General features: G+C 41.4%; 1 protein-coding gene across 1 annotated transcript in view; it reads right to left on the bottom strand.

Annotated features, from left to right (window-relative positions):
• Window positions 1-22,834, bottom strand: part of fndc5a (fibronectin type III domain containing 5a) — a 65,434-nt gene that overhangs the window by 5,460 nt on the left and 37,140 nt on the right. Inside the window, exons 2-3 of the mRNA XM_084014080.1 lie at window positions 15,595-15,710; window positions 11,863-12,061 (exon numbers count right to left, since the gene is read on the bottom strand). Of these exons, the coding sequence (XP_083870206.1) occupies window positions 11,863-12,061; window positions 15,595-15,710 (315 nt within the window). The remainder of the gene's footprint in view (window positions 1-11,862; window positions 12,062-15,594; window positions 15,711-22,834) is intronic.

The raw sequence follows: 22,834 nt of genomic DNA, 5'->3' as shown, positions 1-22,834 counted from the left end.
CAGTTAAAGGACCGGGGTCCCGCTGAACAAACGCCAGTTCGTTCACGAGCTCCCGTGTGATAGTAACAAGCCTCCTGAGCCTTCGAATATTGCGTGCGGATTCTCTCCCTCTCTTTGTTTGTGTCCCGCTAACACACACATGCACACATACGACCCCCCCCCCCCACACGTATCCTCCGCCAGCTGTTTCCGTCTCCGGACGCTAAGGACATAGCTCCATCTGGTGGCTGTACCCGGCCATCTCTCGCTCTCTCTCTCTCTCTCGTGATTCCATCGGAGGTCAGTGGCTCCGCCCCTGAACGCTGTGAGGAATAGCTCCATCTGGTGGTCGTGCCCGGCCATCTCTCCCTCTCTCTCTCTCTCTCTCTCTCTCTCTCTGTCTCTCTCTCCCTCTCTCGCTACTCCATCTGACATCAGTGGCTCCGCCCATGAACGCTGTGAGGAATAGCTCCATCTGGTGGTCGCGCCCGGCCATACCCCTCTCTCTCTCTCTCTCTCTCTCTCTCTCTGTCTCTCTACACACACGCACACACACACACGCACGCACACACACGTAGGCACACACACACACACACACACACACACACACTCCAAGTGTTCCTCTTCCTTTGTTTAGCTTAGCTTTGTGTGTTAGGTAATTAGGTAATAAGGCTTTGTTAATTGCAGTGTTATTGATTGTGATCATTATTACTGGTTTTAATAAATCTTATTATATCATAACTAGCGGTCTCTTGTGCTTGTTGTGTATATGTCACTGGATAACAGCAGGTTGTGAAGGCTAGTGCTCGAATTTCACGCCTTTTTAATTGTTCGATTGTTTTTTTTATACTTCTATGCCAATGATCACGATGATTGGCATGTGAGTGTAAAACCTTTATATTGAGACTGAATACAGTTTTTGGTTATCTTTTCCCTGATCCCAGGGTGGTGCCCCATATATTCATGATTATATCATAATAATCTATTAAATATAATTATTAATATCGATAATCATATTGACATTAATAATTAGCTGTTGACAACCAAATCTGCTCCTGCTACATCCCCAACAATGTCAGAGGCCAAGCCTTAACTGATGAAAAAATCATGTTGTAATGCTGACTTTGGGACTACTGCATCAGGGTTTGTTGTTGCCGGGAATTGAACCTTGATATCCCAGGGGAAAGGGAGAGGTTTGGTGTGTTGGGCCTGCGAGCTGGCCCAATGGTGGCTGTCATGTGTGAGTTAAGAGCTGGTTGCCCCATGGATTGCACCATATAGTCTGGTCTTCACCCTCTACAAACCAGGTGTGACATACCAATAGTGATTACTGTGAACAGAACAGAACAAAGAAGAACAGAAGAGAGAGAAAACAGAAGAAACTTCAGAGAATCAAGGTGAGCTAAATATAATATCTTATTTCAGCATGCTTGACCCTAGCTGAGGACTTTTATGTTGAAAGGTGGACTAAGCATTTGATTCTTGTTATGTTTTGTTCGTTTGCTTGTTTGTTTGTTTTCTTGTAGAAATGACTTACACAGCTTGGACGAAAGCCGAAGTGTGCCATTGGCTTGAAAAAGAGGGTTTTGCTGAGATTTCCATTATTGTTATAATATGTTACATTTTGAGTACTTGTTACATCACACTGAAAAGTATTTTAACATTATTTAAATCAATGTGAAAACTTTGTGGGGTTCCCTCACTTTCTCATGATTCTGTTCCACTGTCACGATTACTACGTACAGTATGTACTCTGATTCCTTTCATTGGACCATGCATTATTTTATTGTTTGTAGATAGCTTACAATAAGGCACAGTAAATGCACCTTGGATTGATGGAACTAAAAAGCTTTTTTGTCTCCACTTTCTGCCATGTCACCGTTGCTGGAGATTACACAAATCCATGACTGAGGACAGCATGATGTGTCTGGCCTGTCTTGTTGCTGATTCCACTGGACCTATGCTAACTTTTGACCTGTTCTCCCCTGGGACCTACACAGCCTGTTCCTGTATCTTTAAATAAATATTTTCTCATTAAAATGTTTTGAATGTTTGTTCAATGTCAACATGATAAATGATCACAATATAATATGAACTAAACTGATCTGTAGAATACAATATGGATCTTTATAGAACCCTCAGAGGACAAGACAGTTATTTGTGAAAACCTTTGAAAAGGGATGTTTTTAGAACCCCCTGTGTGAGGTCTAGATGAAACCCTTGAAACATGAAAGGGTTCTTGGTGGAACTCCTTTTGTAGGTTCTAGATGAAACCCTTGAAATACAAAAGGGTTCTTAGTGGAACTCCCTGTGTGGGTTCTAGATTAAACCCTTGAAAAATGAAAGGGTTCTTAGTGGAACTCCCCGTGTGGATTTCACTAAATCATAAAATTTATGGGAGTTTAACTGAATAAAAAAAGCATTCGTTGGCTCTGTAGGTTTTGATCGATTTATAGTTCTCATAGCTTTCTTTTGTAATTTAAAAATAGGTTGACTTGTACTTTATTTCAGCATCTTTCGTTCTCAATTTTATAAATTTCTTGTACAACATATTTTTCTTTTTACATGCATCCTCTATCCCCTTTGTGATCCATGGCTTAATATTATCATTGTGTTTTCTGTTAACTTTTGTAAGGGGACAATGTTTCTCATACAACAAAATTAAACATAAATTCATCATATGCACAATTTGGGTCTTCACTGGCATAGACTTCATTCCAGCGTTGTCCCTCTAGGTCCATCTTGAGAGCAGCAATGGCTCTTGGTGTTTTATGTCTTATCATTTCATTTACATAAGTCTTTTGTTTAGTTTTTATTCCAAAGTAATTTCGAAAAACCGCAAAAATAGGAAGATGATCACTAATGTCGTTTATCAGAAGTCCACTTACTTTTTCATAGTCCATTTGATTTGTGAATATATTATCAATCAGTGTGGCTGTATCAATGGTTATTCTACTTGGTTTTAATATTTCAGGGAAAAGACAGTTGCTAAACATCGTGTTAATAAAATCTGTTGTTTTTTGGTGACTGTTTAAGTTTAACAAATTTATATTAAAATCACCACAGATTACTTGCACTTTTTTATCATTTAAATTGCTAAACATAGCAGCTAGCTGTTCATTGAATATGTCAAGACATGAACCTGGCGTCCGATAAATACAACTTACAATTACATTCTTTGCTTTTTCATTTTGAATCTCGATGGTTAAACATTCAAATACATTATCTACAGTGTTTGACATACATTCAATCTGGCTGCATCGCAAACTTCTATCCACATATAAGGCAACCCCACCTCATTTTTTATTCACCCTGTTCATTGTAAATAATTAATATCCTTCCAGTCCCATTTCATTAACTTTCTCCTTATCAAGCCACGTTTCTGATACTGCAATTATATTGAATTTATCATGTTTACTCAAGCACTCTTTAATTTTAGATATATTTTTATAAAGACTTCTACTCAATCAATCAATCAATCAATCAATCAATCAATCAATCAATCAATTTATTATTTAAAGTGCAAAATCACCATGGTACATGGTCTCAATACACTACAACAAATCCAGTACAATAATAACAGACTATAAAACAACAATAAAAACATAAAAACAATAATAGCAGACTATAAAAAAATAATAAAAAACATCAGAGGGAAATGATAAAACAATGAAGAATTAGTTACAACCAAAATATAGGGTAAAAAAGTGAGTTTTAAGACGGGACTTAAAATTTGTAACGGATGTAGCTTCTTTGATGTCAAGTGGGAGGCCGTTCCATAAAAAAGTAGCACGGTAGGAGAAGGCTCTTCCACCAGCTGATTTTTTATTGGTTGAGGGGATGACAAGGAGGTTTGAGCTAAGGGAATGGAGAGGACGTGGCGGAATGTAGGGAGAGAGTAGTTCAGTTACGCCGACGCAAAAGGCGGAACTAATAATACGCCCTGGGTTGAATGTGCCCCTCTGACAAAACCTCTGGCCCCAGCCAGGCCCCCTCAGTAAAATTGGTCTAGAACCTCCACTGCATGGAGAACCACCTCAGCGCTTTGCCGGGATAGAGCAGGACGGATTTTGGCAATATTACGCAGGTGGAAGAAGGCTGTCCTTGTGAGGAGGTTTCTAATATGCGTGCTTTCAGGGATTGAGCAACCATCAATGTTAAGACAGAAACTCTCAGAAAAGTGCTTATAGTTATTAGGCTTAATCAGCAGCAAATCAGTCTTAGCAGTGTTAAGCAAGAGAAAGTTATGAGTCATCCAGCTCTTGATTCGGCTTACACATGTTTCCAGATTTTGTATTTGAGAGGGGTCATTAGGCTGCAGTGGGATGTATAGCTGTGTGTCATCAGCATAGAAATGGAACTTAATACCAAAATCTCCAATTATCCTACCTAGGTGGATGATTGTAAATACAAAACAACAGAGGGCCCAGGACAGAACCCTGGGGCACATAGTGCTCCAGTCGGTGTAGAAGCACACAATGGTCTACGGTATCGAAGGCCGAACTTAGGTCAAGAATTAAAAGCAAGGAGGCAGATCCAGAGTCAGCAGTGACAAGAAGATCATTAACCACTCTAGTTAGAGCAGTCTCAGTAGAGTGGCAGGGGCGGAAACCAGACTGAAAATTGTCAAAGAGATTGTTAGCAGAAAGGTGGACATTCAGTTGATCAGCAACAATTCTCTCAAGTATTTTGGATACGAAAGGGAGGGTGGAGACAGGTCGATAATTGGCAAGAACCAGGGGATCACTATTGGGTTTCTTGAGGAGTGGTTTAATGATAGCGGATTTATAGTTTAAGGGGACACACTCGTCAGAGAAGCAAGTGTTCAAAATGGCACGTATAGGGGTATTTAGAATAGGAAAAATTTCCTTAAAGAGGTCAGAAGGGATGGGATCTAGTGAACACGTTGTTGGCTTTGAAGCGGCAACCATTGAGGCCAAGGCCTCAGCAGAAATGGGTTGAAACTGAGCGAGTGAACCTGTGGGCCAGGACCCAGAGTGCTGGCTTGTCATGGTACTAGAGAGCTGCTGGCTAATGATATTGTCCCTTATTAGGGAGACTTTATCGGTAAAAAACTCAAGAAAATCGTTCGCTGTGAAAGAGGAGCACAGAACAGGTGAAGAGAGTGTAAGCCTGGCCACAGTATTAAACAAGACCCGATGATTGTTCTTATTGGTTTCAATCAAGTTGGAGAAATAATAAGATCTGGCAGCAGAAAGGACATGTTTATAACATTTAAAACTAACAGTCCAGGCAAGGCGTGAGGACTCTGATTTACAGGTGCGCCATCTGTCTTCAAGTCTACGACATGCCCGTTTTAATGAGCGAGTGTGGTCGGAGAACCAAGGCACAGATTTTGTTTGAGTGCCTCTACTAGTTCTAAGAGGGGCAAAGAACTTGAGCGATTCTGACAGTGCACTATTTAGGCCATTAGTGAGGTTGTTGACAGACATGGCAGTGTTGGAGAAAGACTCAAGTTTATCGTGCAGATGATCAGCTAGAAGGGACTTAACATGGTTGTTAATCGGACGAAAAGAGTGGGGGTTAGATTCAGAGCGAATAGTCAGTGCATGAGTTAGCAGGTTAAAAAAGATACTAGAGTGATCAGACACCGGGACCTGAAGAATAGAAGGGAGGCCAGCAGTAACATCCTTTGTACAGACTAGATCCAAAGAATTGAGGACAGGTATCAGTTCAATGAAATCAGCAGTGATCCCACCAGAAAGACAGTAAGTGATGGAGCCTGGGAGATGTACATTTCTGATGATAGAGTCACTGATTATAAGGATTTCAGGAGGTTGATTCTTGCAGCCATTGTCATAGACTGACAATTTAGTGGACGACAGATAGGAGGTGCCAGGGGGATCCGGAACCGTAGAAGAGGGATTAGCGTCAGCTGCGCAGATGACGTCATAATTGAGCGTTGACGGGATCGGACCCACGTTATGCCGTGGAAGCGATGGCTGCGGGGCTGGGAGAGGAGGCCAGTTTTCTGAGCAGGATATCGATGAAGGGGATGAGCATCGTGGACGTTTACCCTGGGACATCAGTGGACTAGTTTGAGGGATGCGACGCTTTCTGTGTCTGGAGTTTGGCAGAGTTGATTGCTCCGGAGCGGTGTGCGAGCATGTAGCCGGTAGCTCCGTTAACTTCTCCAGTGGGGTGAAGAAGTTGGACAGCGGGATCGGATCGTCGTCACATACTTCCAAGTCGGGGGAAAACAAGGGGAGAGAGACCCGTCTCCCTTTCCTAACAACTGATGCCCAGGAGGAAGAGGGAGCATCCGATTTGCGATGTGCAGCGTTGTCCGAGCTGGAACCATCCTGCTGCAACGCTTCCACCCGGGCGAGGAGCACGGATTGGCGCTGGAGGACATCATCCAGGAGGGTCGCAATGGAGCGAAGCTCTGACTTCAAGCTGGACAGCTCATGATCCTCCGGGGTGAGTGGGAACATTCTCTTGAGGAAGGCTGAAGCGGTATCAGTAAGCAGCGGCCCGGTGTCAGTTAGCGGCGACTTGACCTTGATGAGTTGGTCAGCTGAGGTAGTGCTGGACTGTTGAAATGTATAATTGATAATGCATTATCCATTTTAATACTTGTATTTAGTTGGTCATCTGTATAGTATTCACAAGTATTGTTGTAATTGTTATTATAAAAATGATTGTCTGGGTCAAAATTACTTTCAGGATCATACATCTTATGCTCTGCATAGTCAAAAGTTTTGAAGTTCATTTTTTTCCCGGTGTTTGTGCTGGGTAACTGCCCACGTTGACAGTCATTTGCACAGTTCCAGAAATCTTCCTCCTCAAAGTCATTAAATGGAAAGATAGAGTCCTTATCCAGACTTGTCATTTATCTATTTACCGTAGATGACCAAATAATCGCCCGCGTGCAAATACGCGCCTGTGCTCTAATAGCCGCCGGGGTCCGACCTCATTTGGCATAATAAACGCCGGTTCAATTAAACGCCCGGGCGATTAAGTGTTTACCATAGTCTTGCACAGAAAACAAAAGTTTTTTTTTAACAGCACTTCACCGGCTCTCACCTCTTCTGTCAGTCAGCCCCTCCTCTCGCTCTCTCTCTCTCTCTCGCATGCAGGCGCGCGCACACACACACACACACAGACACACAAACACAGGCGCGCTAGACTGAGGGATATAGGGATATAGATAAATGCGCTAATGTACAGTGTTGAAATTACCTCCCCCCCCCCTTCCGTTATCATTCATAACACTGCTCTGATCAGCTCCCTGTGTCGCGGTAACACAGACAAACTGTCTTTGTATTTATTGTCTGATGTCAATAAAGATGCGTCGGGGGGAAAAAGTAGTTTTGTTCCAGTGGTGCTATGGTGCTATGGTGAGCTCCTTGTTCTTTGCATGATGGTCTGGTGCTGCTCATTGCAAAAATAAATTGTAGCCTGTTGCAAATACGCGCCTGGTTCTTATAAACGTCTGGGCTCCAAGTCGATTTAGCATATTAAACGCTCGGGCTACTAAATGGTCATCTACGGTAGTTGTTTTCATTGTCCGTGGAAGTAGCCTAGGCCACTCCCCACAAAAAACAAAAACACAAAACAGAACAAAATAAAATCGAAAACAAAACTGAAAAACAAAAAAAAACAAAATAAGTCCACAATGAACTGTCCATCAAGCCTTCACACATTATCACATGTGGGCTTCTCTGCGACTGCCACGATCATTCCGCATATTATTTATATTTCTCTAAGTCTTTAAGTTCTCTTATCATCCCAACTTTTGCTTCCTCAGGTGTACCGTTCAGTCGTATCATGACTTTACAGTTTCTCGTCCACGTCGCTTGTATCTTGTTTTGTTTTCTCAGGTAACGTGCCTCTCTCGCAATTTCAGAATTTTTTTTGTTAAGTGTTCATTTAAATACACACCAGTCCCCTTTAATTTCTTTGTCTGCTTTAGCAGCTCAATTTTGGTCTTGCGACTCACAAACCGAACAATAATTGCCGGCCTTGTTTTATTATCTTTTTGGGGAAGCATGTGACAGGCTGCGATGTGATGGCTTTTATCACTTGTTGCTCCAGCGTTTGAAGCTCCCCTGCTGGGGCGTCCTCACCGCCATTGTCTCCAGCCGTAGCTCTGGCATATGTTCGGTGCGACGTCTCCAGTCCGTTTATGATTAAATCATCCATCCTTGTATATTGTTCTAAAACTTCAATTCGCTGTTCCAAGTTGTCTATTTTCTTGTCTTTCTCCTTCACCAAGTTTTTCAGTTGCTTTATCTCATCCATCAGATCCCGTAGCATGTCTTGTTGTTTGGCCACTCTGCTGAGTTCACCCGACATGAAGTTCAATGATTTTCTGATCTCCTCCAACTCCTCCTCAACTCCAAGACCCCTTGTCTTTGGTGGCATCGCTAGGTGCAAAAAGTGCAGCGCGTGCAACTGTTGTTAGCGCTGTTGTTAGCGCTGTTGTTAGCGCTGTTGTTAGCCCCAGTGCAAACAATTGTTAGCCCTATTGTTTGCACTGTTGTTAGCACCGCTGTTCTGTGTCTTCAGCCTTCTTCCTCTCCTTCAAACAGTTTTAAACTCTCGTCGTCCTTAGTGGAACTCCCTGTGCAGGTTCTAGATGAAACCCCTGAAATATGAAAGGGTTCTTAGTGGAACTCCCTGCATGGGTTCTTTGTAGAACCTCTAATGAGGGGTTCTGGGTGGAACTCCCTGTTTGGTTTCTAGATGAAACCCTTGGAAAATGAAAGGGTTCTTGGTGGAACCCCCAGTATGGGTTCTTTGTAGAACCTCTCATGGGGGGTTCTGGGTGGAACCTTACACACACAGTTCTAGGTATAACCCTTTATGTGGGGTTCTCGGTAGAACCTTCCAAAAGGGTTCCAGGTGGAACCTTTATAAAAGGTTCTACCTGGAGCCAAAAAGGGTTCTCCTATGAGGACAAGCCGAAGAACCTTATTTGGTTATACTTAGCACTTTTATTTCTAAGAGTGTACTTCAGTGCCCACGACTTGTGAAGGAAAACCCAGAAGTAGTTTTGCTTATCATCTGGGAAGTGAGGGATGCTGTCTGGGAAGATATCTTGCAGAATTTTACTGCAGCCTGTTTTTAAAAGAAACTTTTTCTCCATCCTTGTGTTGAGAGTTTTCCTCTGGGTCAGAGAGAGAAAGTTCTCAGTTGAGGAGACCAATGAGTAATTTGATCTTCCACTGTTTGTGTGTCAGATTCAAGTAACTTGTCCAGAGAGTGTACATGGACATCTGCATCAAAACACACATCAAGGTTTTAATTGACTGTTGCTCACTGACGTCATATCTTATTTTCCTGTACAACATCCTTTGTCTCCAACATTTTTCTCTGATGCATCATTTCTTCTTTCTGACCCTCATCTGTCTTATTTACTTTGATCTTCTGAAGCTTGAACCCCCCGTGAGAGAGGAAATGAGATGAAACATGGACTCCAGGGCTGCACGGTGGTGTTGTGGTTTGCACTGTCACAGCAAGAAAGGTCAGGGTTCGAGTTTGCATGTTGTCCCTGGGTGGCATGGGTTCTCTCTGGGCTCTACGGCTTCCTTCCATAGTCCAAAGAAATGCACGATGGGGTTAGGTTAAGTGATGACTCTAAAATGTCCCGTAGGTGTGAATGGAAGTGTGAATGGTTGTCTGTCTCTCTGTGTCAACCCTGTGATAGTCTGGCGACCTTTCCAGGGTGTACCCTTCCATCGGCCAATGTCAGTTGGGATTGGCTCCAGCCCTGAACAGGATAAACGGTGATTAATAATGGATGGATTGAATAATCCAGCATTTCAGATATCGCAAAACAGAAGGGCCGAGGAGTCAAGCGAAGTTCTTGTAAATGTACTCTTATAGAAAAGTTCGCCTGTCATATCGGGACAATGGACTAACAACATACTGTATATACTGAGACTCTCTCTCCCACACACCCCAGCCAATGCAATTATCTCCTGTTTCTCTTTTTGCCACATTTTGCGCTGCAGTCATTTCCAATAACCATTAAACATAATGTTTTTGTAATCAATTGGCAGAATGATATGCAGGTAATGTTATTTGTCCTAGCTAAAGAAAACCCCATACAAAATAAAGCCCTTCAGTACAATAGCCCAACATGTCCTGGTGGTTTGAACAAATCACTGTCTCGCTGTTATGGAAAATGAACATTGATTTTGAAGCTGTTGTGGATCCTGAATTGTAACGACACTTTGATTTTCTGGGGAATTACAAGGACATGAAGAACATCTGCACATCTTTCATCAAAAGGTTTTATTGTTCCAATGAAGGTAAGTTAATTAAACAGACATGCATAAACAAGCGGTGCAAATGAGACGGAGAAGGATGTGTGGAGCTAAACAAGTTGATGTTGTATGTGTGAGGGATGGTGAATCACAGAGCTGCTCTCTGTTGAGACTTGCTTTGTTAAACCTGTGCATGATGGGAAACATTTGGAGGAATCTCTTTTGCTTTGCAGCGAATAGAGACTTTCACTCACTGTGTGTGTGTGTGTGTGTGTGTGTGTGTGCGTGCGTGTGCGTGTGCGTGTGCGTGTGTGCGTGCGTGCAGAGCCTGCTAATCTTCCATTTTTAGGAAATGGATGAGTGAAATGAGGCAGAGTGCTGTGCCCTCTAACAGTCTCATAGACGCAAAAACTGTGACTAAAATTTGACTGAACAACCTCTTTGTATAAAACTGGAAGTCCCTTGCCATATTGAGGTGTCTCTGTGTAAAAGGGTTTAGTGTTTACCTGAGGAGGAACCGAAGGGTGTGGCATGGTCATAATCACAATCATGCGATAAAAGGCACCTGAGGCCTGCCTGGCTATGTCAACAAAGCAAAGAGAAGCTCAGATAACAACACACACACAGAGAGAGAGTGATGTAATTCTCTGCTCAGATAAACATTAGGTAGGCTCCACTATATATTTACATAGCAAATAGTTGTTTACTGCTATATTAATGTTCTGAATGTCTTAAAAGAGAATCTTTAAAGAGTGTATTATTTTCCTGGTTCCACTATCCCTCATAAAAATGTAATTACCACGCTCAATATAGCTGTGTCTCTTTTTGTTCTCCTGAGTGTGTTTATGGTTATGAGATGCTGTTCTGTCTTCATGGCTTTTGAAAACAGCAGGAGGGAGAATCATTTCTGCAACCTCAAGGAAACAAGCATGTGCACACAAAAGGGTGAAATCTGGTTTGGATGCTGTCCAGGTTATTGATTTCTGTAAATTATTTCCCTTGCAGAAACAACACACAGACAACCCTACCTGTGCTAATAAGGCCTCAGTGGTGAGAAGAGCGTGTCTTCAGTGTGTTACAATGATTGTATTTATAGTGTACATATCTCTGCCAACTCACTGGCCGCCACAACAGAAGTTCTTTCTGGCTCCACACCCGGGAAGTATCAAGTATAGCTCACACGAAAGATGACTGTAAATGAGAGGAAGAATATATGGAGTATCGATTCACCATTCCTTACAGCTCTGACTGCCTCCTCTCTGCCTGATCAATGCCTCTCTTCATTTTGGTTTACTGTGCAGTTGTACTGAGTGCATGCAGGGTAAGGCCTGCAGAGGCACGTCGATACACAATGAAGTATGGAGCCCGCCCTCTGCAGTTTTTGTTCCAGAGTTGTGGTCAGCAGGGGCAAACTTCAGGAGCACTTTGTTGTGAAATTTCATTTCACGCTTTGTGTAGCTATTGATTTTTATTGGTCTTTAGACAAAATCAGTCAGGATGTTGTCAAAAGTCCCCTCTGCAGTCGCTCTCTTGGAAAGGACAGAAACAGAGTCAGGAAGTGTTCTGTTTTTATTCTTTAAGTGTGGATGTGTTGGATGAGTGAGCAAGCATTCATATTTGTGTGTTTTTTGTCTTGGTGCCACATTACCTTTACTCTTAGAGGCCTGAGTCTCGGCCTCCTTTGGCGTTCGAAAGTGCAGGGCTTCGCTCAGCGGGCTCGTCCCAGACATGCTGATTGACTGGACATGCACAATGTAATCTGTCTCTTCTTCCAAGTCCCATAATGCACAGGAGCGTGTGGTGGTGTTGACTTCTTGGATGAATCGCAGCATACGCACGTCTTTCTTCTGTTGGAGTGTGACATGGGAGAGGATGGTGAACAAAGTTTATAGCAGGAGGACTTTGGCCATCATGCTCTACAATAGTGGTGTACACTGACTCACTATAGGGCCATGGTGAAAACAAAAAAGGGCAACACCCATCATGTAGGAGGTTATGGTTCAAATCTTAACTCACACAAGATTGGTTATATTAGTTTAGCCTTTATGCTATCTTAAAATAATCTGGCTGCAGTTTAACGTTTTAAACTGATGCTGGAGTTGATTGATATTTCCATTGTCAACTCTGCAAGAAAAGCAAATTTCCAAAAGGAAAGAATTTCAGTGTTGATGTACCTTCAGAATATTGCAGTTCACACCTACAGCATCTCTACTTCCCCTGCACACACACTTCTGTACCACTTTGACCCACACTGACCACAAAGCTGTCCTCAATTACATCACCCCCAACTCTGTGAATGAGTATGTTTGTAAATCACACTTGTAAAGCAATAGGATAAAGAGAACCACACATGGCAGCAAACAACCAGTGATTCAAGTAGCATGTGTGTGTGTGTGTGTGTTTGCATTATTTATCCACCATGTGTTTGGAACATTTATTTATATGTATATTACAGTTTTTGCCTAATGCTTAAACACTAAAAGTGGTTGCTATGCCCAAATCATCACAACCTCTAGCTTTGGTGACCATGCCCTAAACAAAAGCACCAAACCTGCAAACACAATATATGCTTTGCACTGTGTTTGAAATTCTCCAACACACTTCTTGCAAAACACTACACACTGTTTTTTTTACATAAGACACATTGTTCAAAAAGGAAGACTCGTGCAATCATTGGGAAAACACATCGATTTAAAATACAAAACACAACTAAAATTGGAAAAGCACACTGACTCACACACATGAAAACATTTAACATCTAATTGTAGACCAATCAGTCTAAGCCATAGCACTACAAATACACCTGATGTGAGCTCAGCTCCTTTGTGCCAACTTTGGAAACTTGGAGGCAGGAAGAGGGAGAGGAAGAGGACGAAGAAGGGGAGCAGGCAACAGAAGACAAATATCCGATGACATGAGGGCCACTTTGGTGGACCATGTTATAAATCATGGCCTTACAATGAGGGAGGCTGGGCAGAGAGTCCATCCAAACCTGAGTCGCTACTCAGTAGCCTCAATTATTAGAACGTTCAGACTGGAAAACAGGTATGTTTTAAAGTTTCCACACTAAAATGTACCAAAGAAATTACAGTATTGCACATTGTTCAAATGCACAGTACAATACATTGCTGTATTACTGTAGGTCTATGGGTTTAAAGTATGATGTTTCATTTTCTACAGAACTACCAGACGACCTGCACAGGGTGGAAGGCAGGCTATGTTCAGTGATGAACAGGAGGTGGCCATCGTCAATATTGTTTTGGCAAATAATGAAATCCGGCTTCGTGATTTGAGAGAGCAGATCCTTGCAGATCAAATAACCTTCACTGGCATCAACACTGTCAGCATATCTACACTCTCCTGATCCTCAAAAAGCGCAACATCTCACTGAAGCAGCTATATCGAGTTCCATTCGAGAGGAACAGTGTGAGAGTCAAAGACCTCCGTCATGACAATGTGCAAGTAAGCCACACACACACACACACACACACACACACACACACACACACACACACACACACACACACAGTATTGTGTGTAAATGTATATGTGATAGTCCTGTGTTTTCAATCACACTATATCCATTGTACATTATCTACATTTTTCTGTTTTAGAGATTCCTGGAACTTGATGCAGCTCCACAGCAGCATGAGTTTATTTTTGTAGATGAGGCTGGGTTCAACCTGGCGAAAACCAGACGTCGGGGCCGAAACATTATTGGGCAAAGGGCCATAGTGCATGTCCCTGGTCAGCGCGGGGGAAATATCACCTTGTGTGCCGCCATCAGTGTACAGGGAGTCCTGCATCACCACTCCATCCTCGGTCCCTACAACACAGCCCTCATTATTCGCTTTCTGGACACACTTCATGAAACGGTAGTCCAGGACGGCCCAGAGCAGCCCCAGTTTGTTGTCGTCTGGGATAATGTCAGTTTCCATCGGGCGGCTCTGGTCCGGGACTGGTTCACCAACCATAATAGATTCATTACACTCAACTTGCCACCGTACAGCCCATTTCTGAATCCAATTGAGGAGTTCTTTTCAGCATGGCGCTGGAAGGTTTATGACCGTCAACCACATGCCCGCATGCCTCTTCTAGAAGCCATGGAAGAGGCATGCGGCCACATTGAGGTGAGGTCCATACAGGGTTGGATTCGGCATGCAAGGAGATATTTCCCCCGTTGCTTGGCAAGGGAGGACATTGCCTGTGATGTGGATGAGGTGATGTGGCCAAATGCCAACAGGAGACGGGATCCATAGCCTAAATGTCTTCCAATCGTTTTCTTACAACTCTGTTTTGTAGAACATTTTAGTTACCATGTCTTTGTGTTTTGTTTTTTTTACTTTTGCAAAAACCTGAAAAAAAATAAAAATACATTCTGAAGCGTTTCCATTTTGTTTTCATGTGTCTAGATCAACTGTAGAGGAGCAATCTTTCACAAAAAAAATCTATATGAGACTTTTAAAGTCAAAAACCATCCAAAGTACTAAATACAGCTGTGTTTTGCATAAAGCACATCTGTGTGTTGTTGCTGCTAGGAAAGAGCGCAAACAAAGGTGCATGTGTTTAATGTTTTGATGCTAAAAAACTGTTTTGAAATGGGATTGTTAGGTTTTGTTTCAAGAGTTTCATTTTGCCGAATAAGTTAATACTTTATCTCCATGTGCTGTGTCTTACTCGACCTGTGTGTTAAGTTATGACACAGTGAGCCAAAGTCTGCAACATGTGTGTAAGCATTCGGCAAAAACTGTAAACAAAAGACAGTCTTGTGTTTCCCTATTCAAGGTTGGGTCCTCTACCAGAGGCCTGGGTGCCCGAAGCTTCTGCGCAATATCTTAGCTGTTGCTAGGACTGTGCTCTTCTGGGCATCTGGCATGTTATTCCTGGAATCTGCTGGAGCCACTGACCCAGTTTAGGGGTTACAGCCCCGAGTGCTGTGAGTACCACCGGTACCACTGATGCCTTTACTCTCCACGTCTTTTCTAGCTCCTCTTTCCTTGGTATTTTTCAACCTTCTAATGGTCCTTCCTCCTGATATTGCTCTTGCTTGGGATTGCTACAACTATCACTTCTGTTGCCTTCTGTTAGCCATCACCAATCTATCAGTCTGGATCTGGAAGTCCCACAGGATCTTAGCTTGGTCATTCTAAACCACCTTTGTCTTCCATTTTTCCCATTTTCCTGTACACTATGCCAGCCACTTGGTTATGATGCTGTCTGCATCTTACACCCTCTGCATCTTACACCCTGCTGTTATGTGCTGGACTGTCTCACGGGCTTCTTTGCACAGCCTGCACCTGGGGTCTGTCTGGTGTTGGTAGACCCCCAGAAATATATATCTCCAGTGTGAGATGTGCGGTACACTATGTGTGCTGCTCACCTGCTGTGTGATGGCAAAGCCAATAACGGGGTCTCCATCGGGGATGTCCCATGTCACCACAGCAGAGTTCGCTTTCACTGCTTTGATGGTCACATTGACAGGAGGCGACAAACTATCTGCAAACACAGGGAGAGAGAGACAGACAGAGAGAGAGAGAGAGAGAGAGAGAGAGAGAGCAAACAAAGGATTGATTTTTCTTCTGCAGTATGAAGCGAATGAGAGGTTCTGCCAGTATGGTAGGAAGTCAAATTCAGTGGTGTGAATAAATGGCTCGGCTTAATCCATTATGTAAGGTGGAATTGACAAGTATCAAAAGACAATTCCTCCGAGTGACTCTGCCAGAGACTCAGCGGACACTGCAGAATGTATGTGTGTGAAAGGATTGATGCAGTCCGTGAAGTACAATCAGTCAGTTCAAATTAAGTTTTGAAAGTTTTAACTCTGTTCAAACAAGTTTGAAAAGGGATTGGATGCATTGCCATGAAATATTGTACAGAAATGTATGGCATCTAGAGGATGAACCCTGCTGACTTTTCTTCTAGCACCATCACAACGTTTCCATGTGGTTTTGAGTGAAATGTCTCACCAACTATTGATGGATTTCCATTTGTTACATACATTTTTGGCCTCCTCAGGATGAATTGTAATAACTCAGGTTTTTCCTCTAGCAGCAGGACAACATTTGAGTTTGTCCAGTAATTTGGTTTATTGTCTGTATGAGCTTACCTAATACTCTTTAAACACCAGCCAACTTTGTTGGAAAAGCTCCCAATTATGTACTTGGTTTAGCTCCCCCACAACCCAAGTGAACACTGCTAGAGTATTTCATAATGCTAAAACATAAATACAACATATTGCAAGTACAAAGAACAATAACGATGCCAAAAAATATTATATATCGAAAATGAATAAAATAATAATTCCAAAATCTTTCTCCCATGAAAAAAGTGTGTTAGTTTGCTGAACAGATGAAAGTCTTTCCATCAACAACTGGAAGTCCTCATTACAGTTTTTTTCAATCGCTAACAAGCACTTACCCATACTTCAGATACTTTTTCTAAACTCTTAACACAGACTCACACCTACAAAACACAATTGGCCAAATGGATAATTTTCTTCTCAAAAACACATTTTGTGAAATATATACTCTAATATAAACTCTTCATTTCAAAATAGAACACATCTTTCTCTGCACACACGAACTTCACCAAAACACTGGAAATCTGACTCAAAATGAAATTATTCTGTCAAAGAATAACACTTGTTTTTACTTCACAAGGTACATGCAGTCAATCAAAGTACACCAGGTTTCAAAATACTGGCTATTGTTGACATTACAAAAACTGCATAGACTTTATGTTTCAGTTTTACAGGTATTTGCATGCAAAACATGCAATCCACCGTTTTTACACTACATTTCTTGGTTGGGAACTGTATGTCTACATGTAATGTTCACATTCAAAAGCATTCCAGTAAAAAGCAAATCAGTTTTTTTCCTTTACTGTTTACTACAGGAGGTACAGTAGAAATACTGTTTACAGTATGATAGAACAGAAAAAGTTTTACAGTATTGCTTACAACAAAATATCCATGAAACACACAAGAGCATTCTGAACAAAAAAACAACAGCAAAAAGCCCAGATAAAAAGTTTGTTTTTTTCTGTTTCCGAAAACATCACTCCTCAAAGTCCTCCTTTTACTGTATAAGTGTCAATGTAATAGAAAAAACAACCCCTGCCACTGAGTGTAAACCAGCCCAATTTACCCAACATAAATCAGCTGTGTCAATTATTCAATTGTTTGTTTATTATCAGCTGAGATATATTGTTTTTGAACTGATGTCATTGCAGAAGCAGAGGTTTTGATACTGTATCTAAGGTTTGGAATATTGTTTTTGCTATTGGGGATGTTGTGTGTTAACATTCGTAAAATAATACAAAAACAATCCATAATTTTGTTGGGAGGTATAGCTTGTCTGTTAAGAAAATGTAAACATTGTGGAAGTGTGTTCACTGACTGCATATTGTGTGAAAAAGACATGAAATGTGTGAATGGTATGGCCACAGAAGACCGATGCTGTGCTAATTGTGTTTAGAGTTTTGAAAATGTGACAACTGGTTGGACAAACGCTTGTTAGCGACTGAAAAAAACTGTAAATTGTATCCACTGTCCTGCCTCATTCTTTCCCACTGCCATTAGACTCTTAAACCGCCAATAGGAGCATAATCATATACCTGTTTTCACATTTACATATATATTTGCACTTTTTTACTGTTGTTTGATTTTTTTTTAAATGTATCTGTCACATGCTGCCTTTTTATAATTGCTTTGTTTTGTATTATTTATCCATTTTATTTTTACATTGTTTGACATTCTGTGGACAGCAAACAGACAGAATTGAATTCATGTTTCTTTATTGTGCAGATGATAACAAACATTTTGAATTTTAAATCTGAAACGTGGAATCTTATGACCAAGACATTAACGTAGCTCAATTATGGGGTGTTTGGACTTAATATGTCGCTTCAGGTTAGAGGTATTTTTTTCCAGGATTTGTTTATTTATTTAAGTAAATTCTAGTCAAGTCTTTTAGTCTAGTCTTTAGTCTCACCAACAAAATTGCATATTAATGTAGTCAGTCACAATCGCTGTTTTGGACATTGGTGCTGTCTCGTCTTAGCCACGGGAAAAGTTGTTGACGAATATATTTTGTCTAGTTGAGATTATTGCCTTGCAGTACAGGTGTAACAACATATTGTGTCTCTATATTTTGTGACACAGAAACATGACAGTGTGCACCATGGACCTAGAATTGGATCATAATGTAATGCAAATCTAATCAGTTATGATTCCCAAAGTCTACTCTTTGTTTTTATTTACATGCAGTCGATGCCTGAGGGGCTAATGTAATTGCATTAACACTGAGCTGACAGAGGTCTGAAGTACTGCCTGAAAATGTTCAATCTCTAAAAGAAAGCCCAGGAAATGATCAGATAATCAATCAAATCAATTGATCTGGAGATGCTGTATGTAAATAAGGATTTGGCACCAACTTAGATATCTGAAGAGAGATTTGCTTTTTATCTTATTATCTACATCTGGACAATATGCATGTTCTTGGTGTCTAAGGAGGGTTAGGACCTCAGAAAATGTATTCCCAGTGTCAAAAACATTGGCTGCGGTCGAATAGTGCCAGGCTCATCATGCTGGGGACTCTACCACCTTTGCCGGGTGGTGGAGTCTGCCTCCTGAAGTTCGGTAAAGTTGTAGCGCATTTCCTCTGCGCTCTGGTGGTGTAAACGAGGATACAGTGTAACAAGTATACGATGGCTTAATAGCTGTATGTATGTGTGTCGATGACATATGCACAGTAAATAAGGAGAATATTTAGTTATTCCCACTGTGTTCTGCAGTGATCTAATGGAGGGTATTTGTTGTATCCTGTATTACATGCAGTCGGGCCGTCTCCTCCTCCTGCGGTGACAGCGCTGATTCAATATTTCCAAATTATTTTGATTTAAGATACGGGTTGGATTTTAAAAGAAGGTGTTTATGAAGTTGATTTCCTCATGATAACACGGATCTAACATATGATATGGAGTGAAATTAAATGTGTGTGAGTCATCAAAACTATAATAGTTCTTCTCATGTTAACTTCCTACAATCTGACATCTGTATCGCTGATTCCCCTCCAGTCTCCAGAATGTGCATACCGGTCCGCATGCCTCAGAGTTTGCTTACGGGTACGCACACTTTCCCGTCAAGTTTGTTTTTTATAGATCACAACCTTTGCGTGGAAAGTGGCGTACGCCAGCCCCGTTTTGTTACGCAAGCTTTATAAATGAGGCCCCTGCTCTCTGGTCTTCCCAAAAAGAGTACCCTAAATCTCCAATTATTATAAAACTCAGCCGCACGCGTGCTGACGAGGACCAGAGGGCGGGAGCACATTACACCTGTTTTAGAGTCACTGCATTGGCTCCCCGTCCGCTTCAGGATTGATTTTAAGGTTCTTTTACTGGTTTTTAAATGTCTTAATGGCCTTGCGCCCTCTTACTTATCTGAACTGCTGTTACCATATCAACCCTCGCGGACCTTGAGGTCCTCCGGCACTGGCCTTTTATCCATACCAAAACCAAGAATTAAAACCCACGGTGAGGCAGCATTTAGCCAATACGGCCCCCACCTGTGGAACCCGGAGAACCTAATAATATTTAAATTTTTATTCCATTCTTATGTGGTTCTATCATATTTTATGTTGTTCCTTCTAGCTTGCTTTTTAAGACAATATTAATCTTAAATAATTGTATTTGTTTTATTTATGGTACAATTTTATTTTATTTATTATCTTACTTATTCTTATCCTTTTAACCGTTCACTCCATTTATTTATCTTTTGTTAAGGTTTTTATCCTATCTTATGTCTTTAGTTTTTAAGGTTTAACTCCAGAGTTTCCTGAGGGGGGTCCTCCACTCTGGGCGCCGAGTCAGGGCTGCTGCTGGGGGTGCTGTCCTTGGGTCCCTTCGGCCCGACCAGCTGTTGTCTGTCAGGGTCGGAGGGCCTGAGCACTGGTGCCCCCCGTGGCACAGCCTGTGGCTCCTCCCAGCGTGGATGGCCCCAACGACAGCGCTTCCTCAATCTTCAGTGCCTTGCCATGTCTCCCTATTGCCAGTAGTAAGAGTGTGCAGATGCGTGTGTGTGCGTGTATGTAGTATGGAGGGTGGGAGGGAGGGGTTTTCTTTATTGTTTTTATCTTTCTTGTGTAAAGCACTTTGTGCTGCACACCCGGTGTATGAAAAGTGCTCTATAAATAAAGTTTGATTTGATTTGATTTCTTTTTTTTTTTAACTTGTTTTTTTTATTCCATTTATCAAGTGCAGTCATACAGTATGTCACAGATGATACAGTAAAATGCCACAGGTAAGTCTACAGAATGGTGATTTGTCCACAGATATCCTTCCTCCTAATCATGATGTGAGAAGAGATGTTTATCTCAGTGATATCACATATCTACATATATTACAACTGGATTTACAGTGCAAATGACCATTGTCTTCAAAAAAAAAAAAAAATGAATTAAATTAAAATAAAATAATAATGATTAAAAAAAAAAAAAAAAAAAAAAAAAAAAGGGAGGGGGGGGGGGTTGGGGGGGGGGGGACCCAAAAAAAAAAAAAAAAAAAAGGCAAGAGCACCCACAACATTGCAGAAACCCACATAGGGAAAAATAAGTAAATAATAATATTCTGCATATCATTCATATAAAGTGAAAATGTAAGGCAATGGGTGACCATTTGTTTAAGAATACATCTTCTTTCAGTTGTAACAATGCTGTTATATGTTCCATTTTATAAACGTCTTGGATTCTGTCTCTCCATTGAACAACTGTTGGAGGGTGTGGCTTCAGCCAAGATGCTGTGATTACCTTATTTGCTATTAAAAGAAGGACTCTCAGCAAATATACTTGGCTATGCTCTTCAAGATCGACAGGCAGTACCCCCAGTATAAAGTATGATGGTTCAAGAGGTAGATCTATACAGAGACATTTTCTTATTTCTCCTTGTACATTATGCCAGTAGTCTAGTACCTTTGGGCAGCAAAATATATGCGTGTGATCTCCCACCAAGCCACAACCTCTCCAGCAACAATCTGAGGTGTTGCTCCATTTTGATGTTAAAGATGGAGTTCTAAAGTATCTCATTTTAATTTTCCATCCAAATTCCTTCCAGTTTGGGCTGCTGGTTGCCCTATGTCCTTGACTACATGACGTCTCCCACTGCTCATCTGGGATTATTGTGTTCATTTCTAGTTCCCATTTTTGTTTAATATCCAAGTTATTTTCTTTAAGTTCTTCTTGCAGTATCTTATAAATATGTGATATGAGCTTTGTCTTCACTGTTCCTTTAGTTACTGATATAAAGAAGTGTTCTATTTTTGTTGGCAAGGAGCAGAGCTTATCCCATTCTTGATGCTTTTGCAAATAGTGCCTAATTTGTAAATACCTGAAAAAGTCCTGATTTGGTAAATCATATTCCCCTTTAAGCTGTTCAAATGATTTTAGGACTGGACCGTCAAACAACTGATCCAAAACCACCAAACCCCTCTCCTTCCATTTCAGAAATCCCTTGTCCAGTCTAGCTGGGGAGAACTCGCAGTTGTTTGCTATCATGATAGCTCTGGAAGTGGTCATGGGAAGTTGTAGTTTTTTCCTCACAATTGACCATATTTTTAAGGTATTCTTACTCCATACATTAACAATCTTATTTTTCCCCCATATATTTTGGTTTAAGAATGGAATTGAACTTAATGACAGATTTGGACATTCATTCTGTTCCATTCCAACCCAAATAGTGTCAGTGTCTTGGGATATCCAAGCCACCATTGATCTGAGTTGGGCTGCCCAGTAATATTTCATCAGGTTAGTCAAGTCCAGGCCTCCATTTTCTTTTGGACAAAGTAGTCTTTTAAATTTAAGTCTGGGTCGCTTGCTTTGCCAAATAAACTTAGACAGCCATTTATCCAATATAGTAAAGGTGGAAGCAGGAACATAGATAGGTAGTGATTGAAAGAGAAATAGCAGCCTAGGTAAAATGTTCATTCTAATAGTTTCTATTCTGCCTATCAGGGATAGAGGTAGGATTTCCCATCTTGTAAGGTCTGCTTTTATGTGGCCCATCAATTTCCCATAGTTGGCTTTAAATAATTTTGATAGATCTGCTGTTAAAATAATACCCAGATATCTAAACTCTTGCGACCAGCGGAAGTCAAGCCTTCCTGACAATTGAACTGGCCAATGTCCAGCTAACATCATTGCCTCTGATTTTGATTGGTTGATTTGGTAACCAGAAAGTTCTCCATATGTCTTCAGGGCATTTATCAGTGCAGGAACAGAAAGGATTGGATCACTTATATAAGTCAGGATATCGTCTGCATAAAGAGATATCTTGTGTTCCTTATTACCCATGTCATTAATGCCTTTTATTTCCTCATTTTGTCTTATAGAAGCTGCCAGGGGTTCAATATTTATAGCAAAAAGCAGGGGACTGAGACAATCGCCCTGCCTCACCCCCCTCTGTAGGTTGAAGAATTCAGAGCAGCATCCATTTACTCTGACACGTGATTTAGGATTTCTGTAGATAACCCTGACCCAATTTACAAATTTTGGGTGGAATCCCATGACCAGTAGCGTTCTGTACAGAAAGTCCCACTTCACAGTGTCAAAAGCTTTTTGTGCGTCAAAGCT

This window comes from Eutrigla gurnardus (genome assembly GCF_963514095.1).
Source record: "Eutrigla gurnardus genome assembly, chromosome: 7".
Taxonomy (NCBI): Eukaryota; Metazoa; Chordata; class Actinopteri; order Perciformes; family Triglidae; genus Eutrigla; species Eutrigla gurnardus.
Note: the sequence above shows the minus strand (reverse complement) of the source record. Positions and strands in the feature narration are given on the sequence as shown.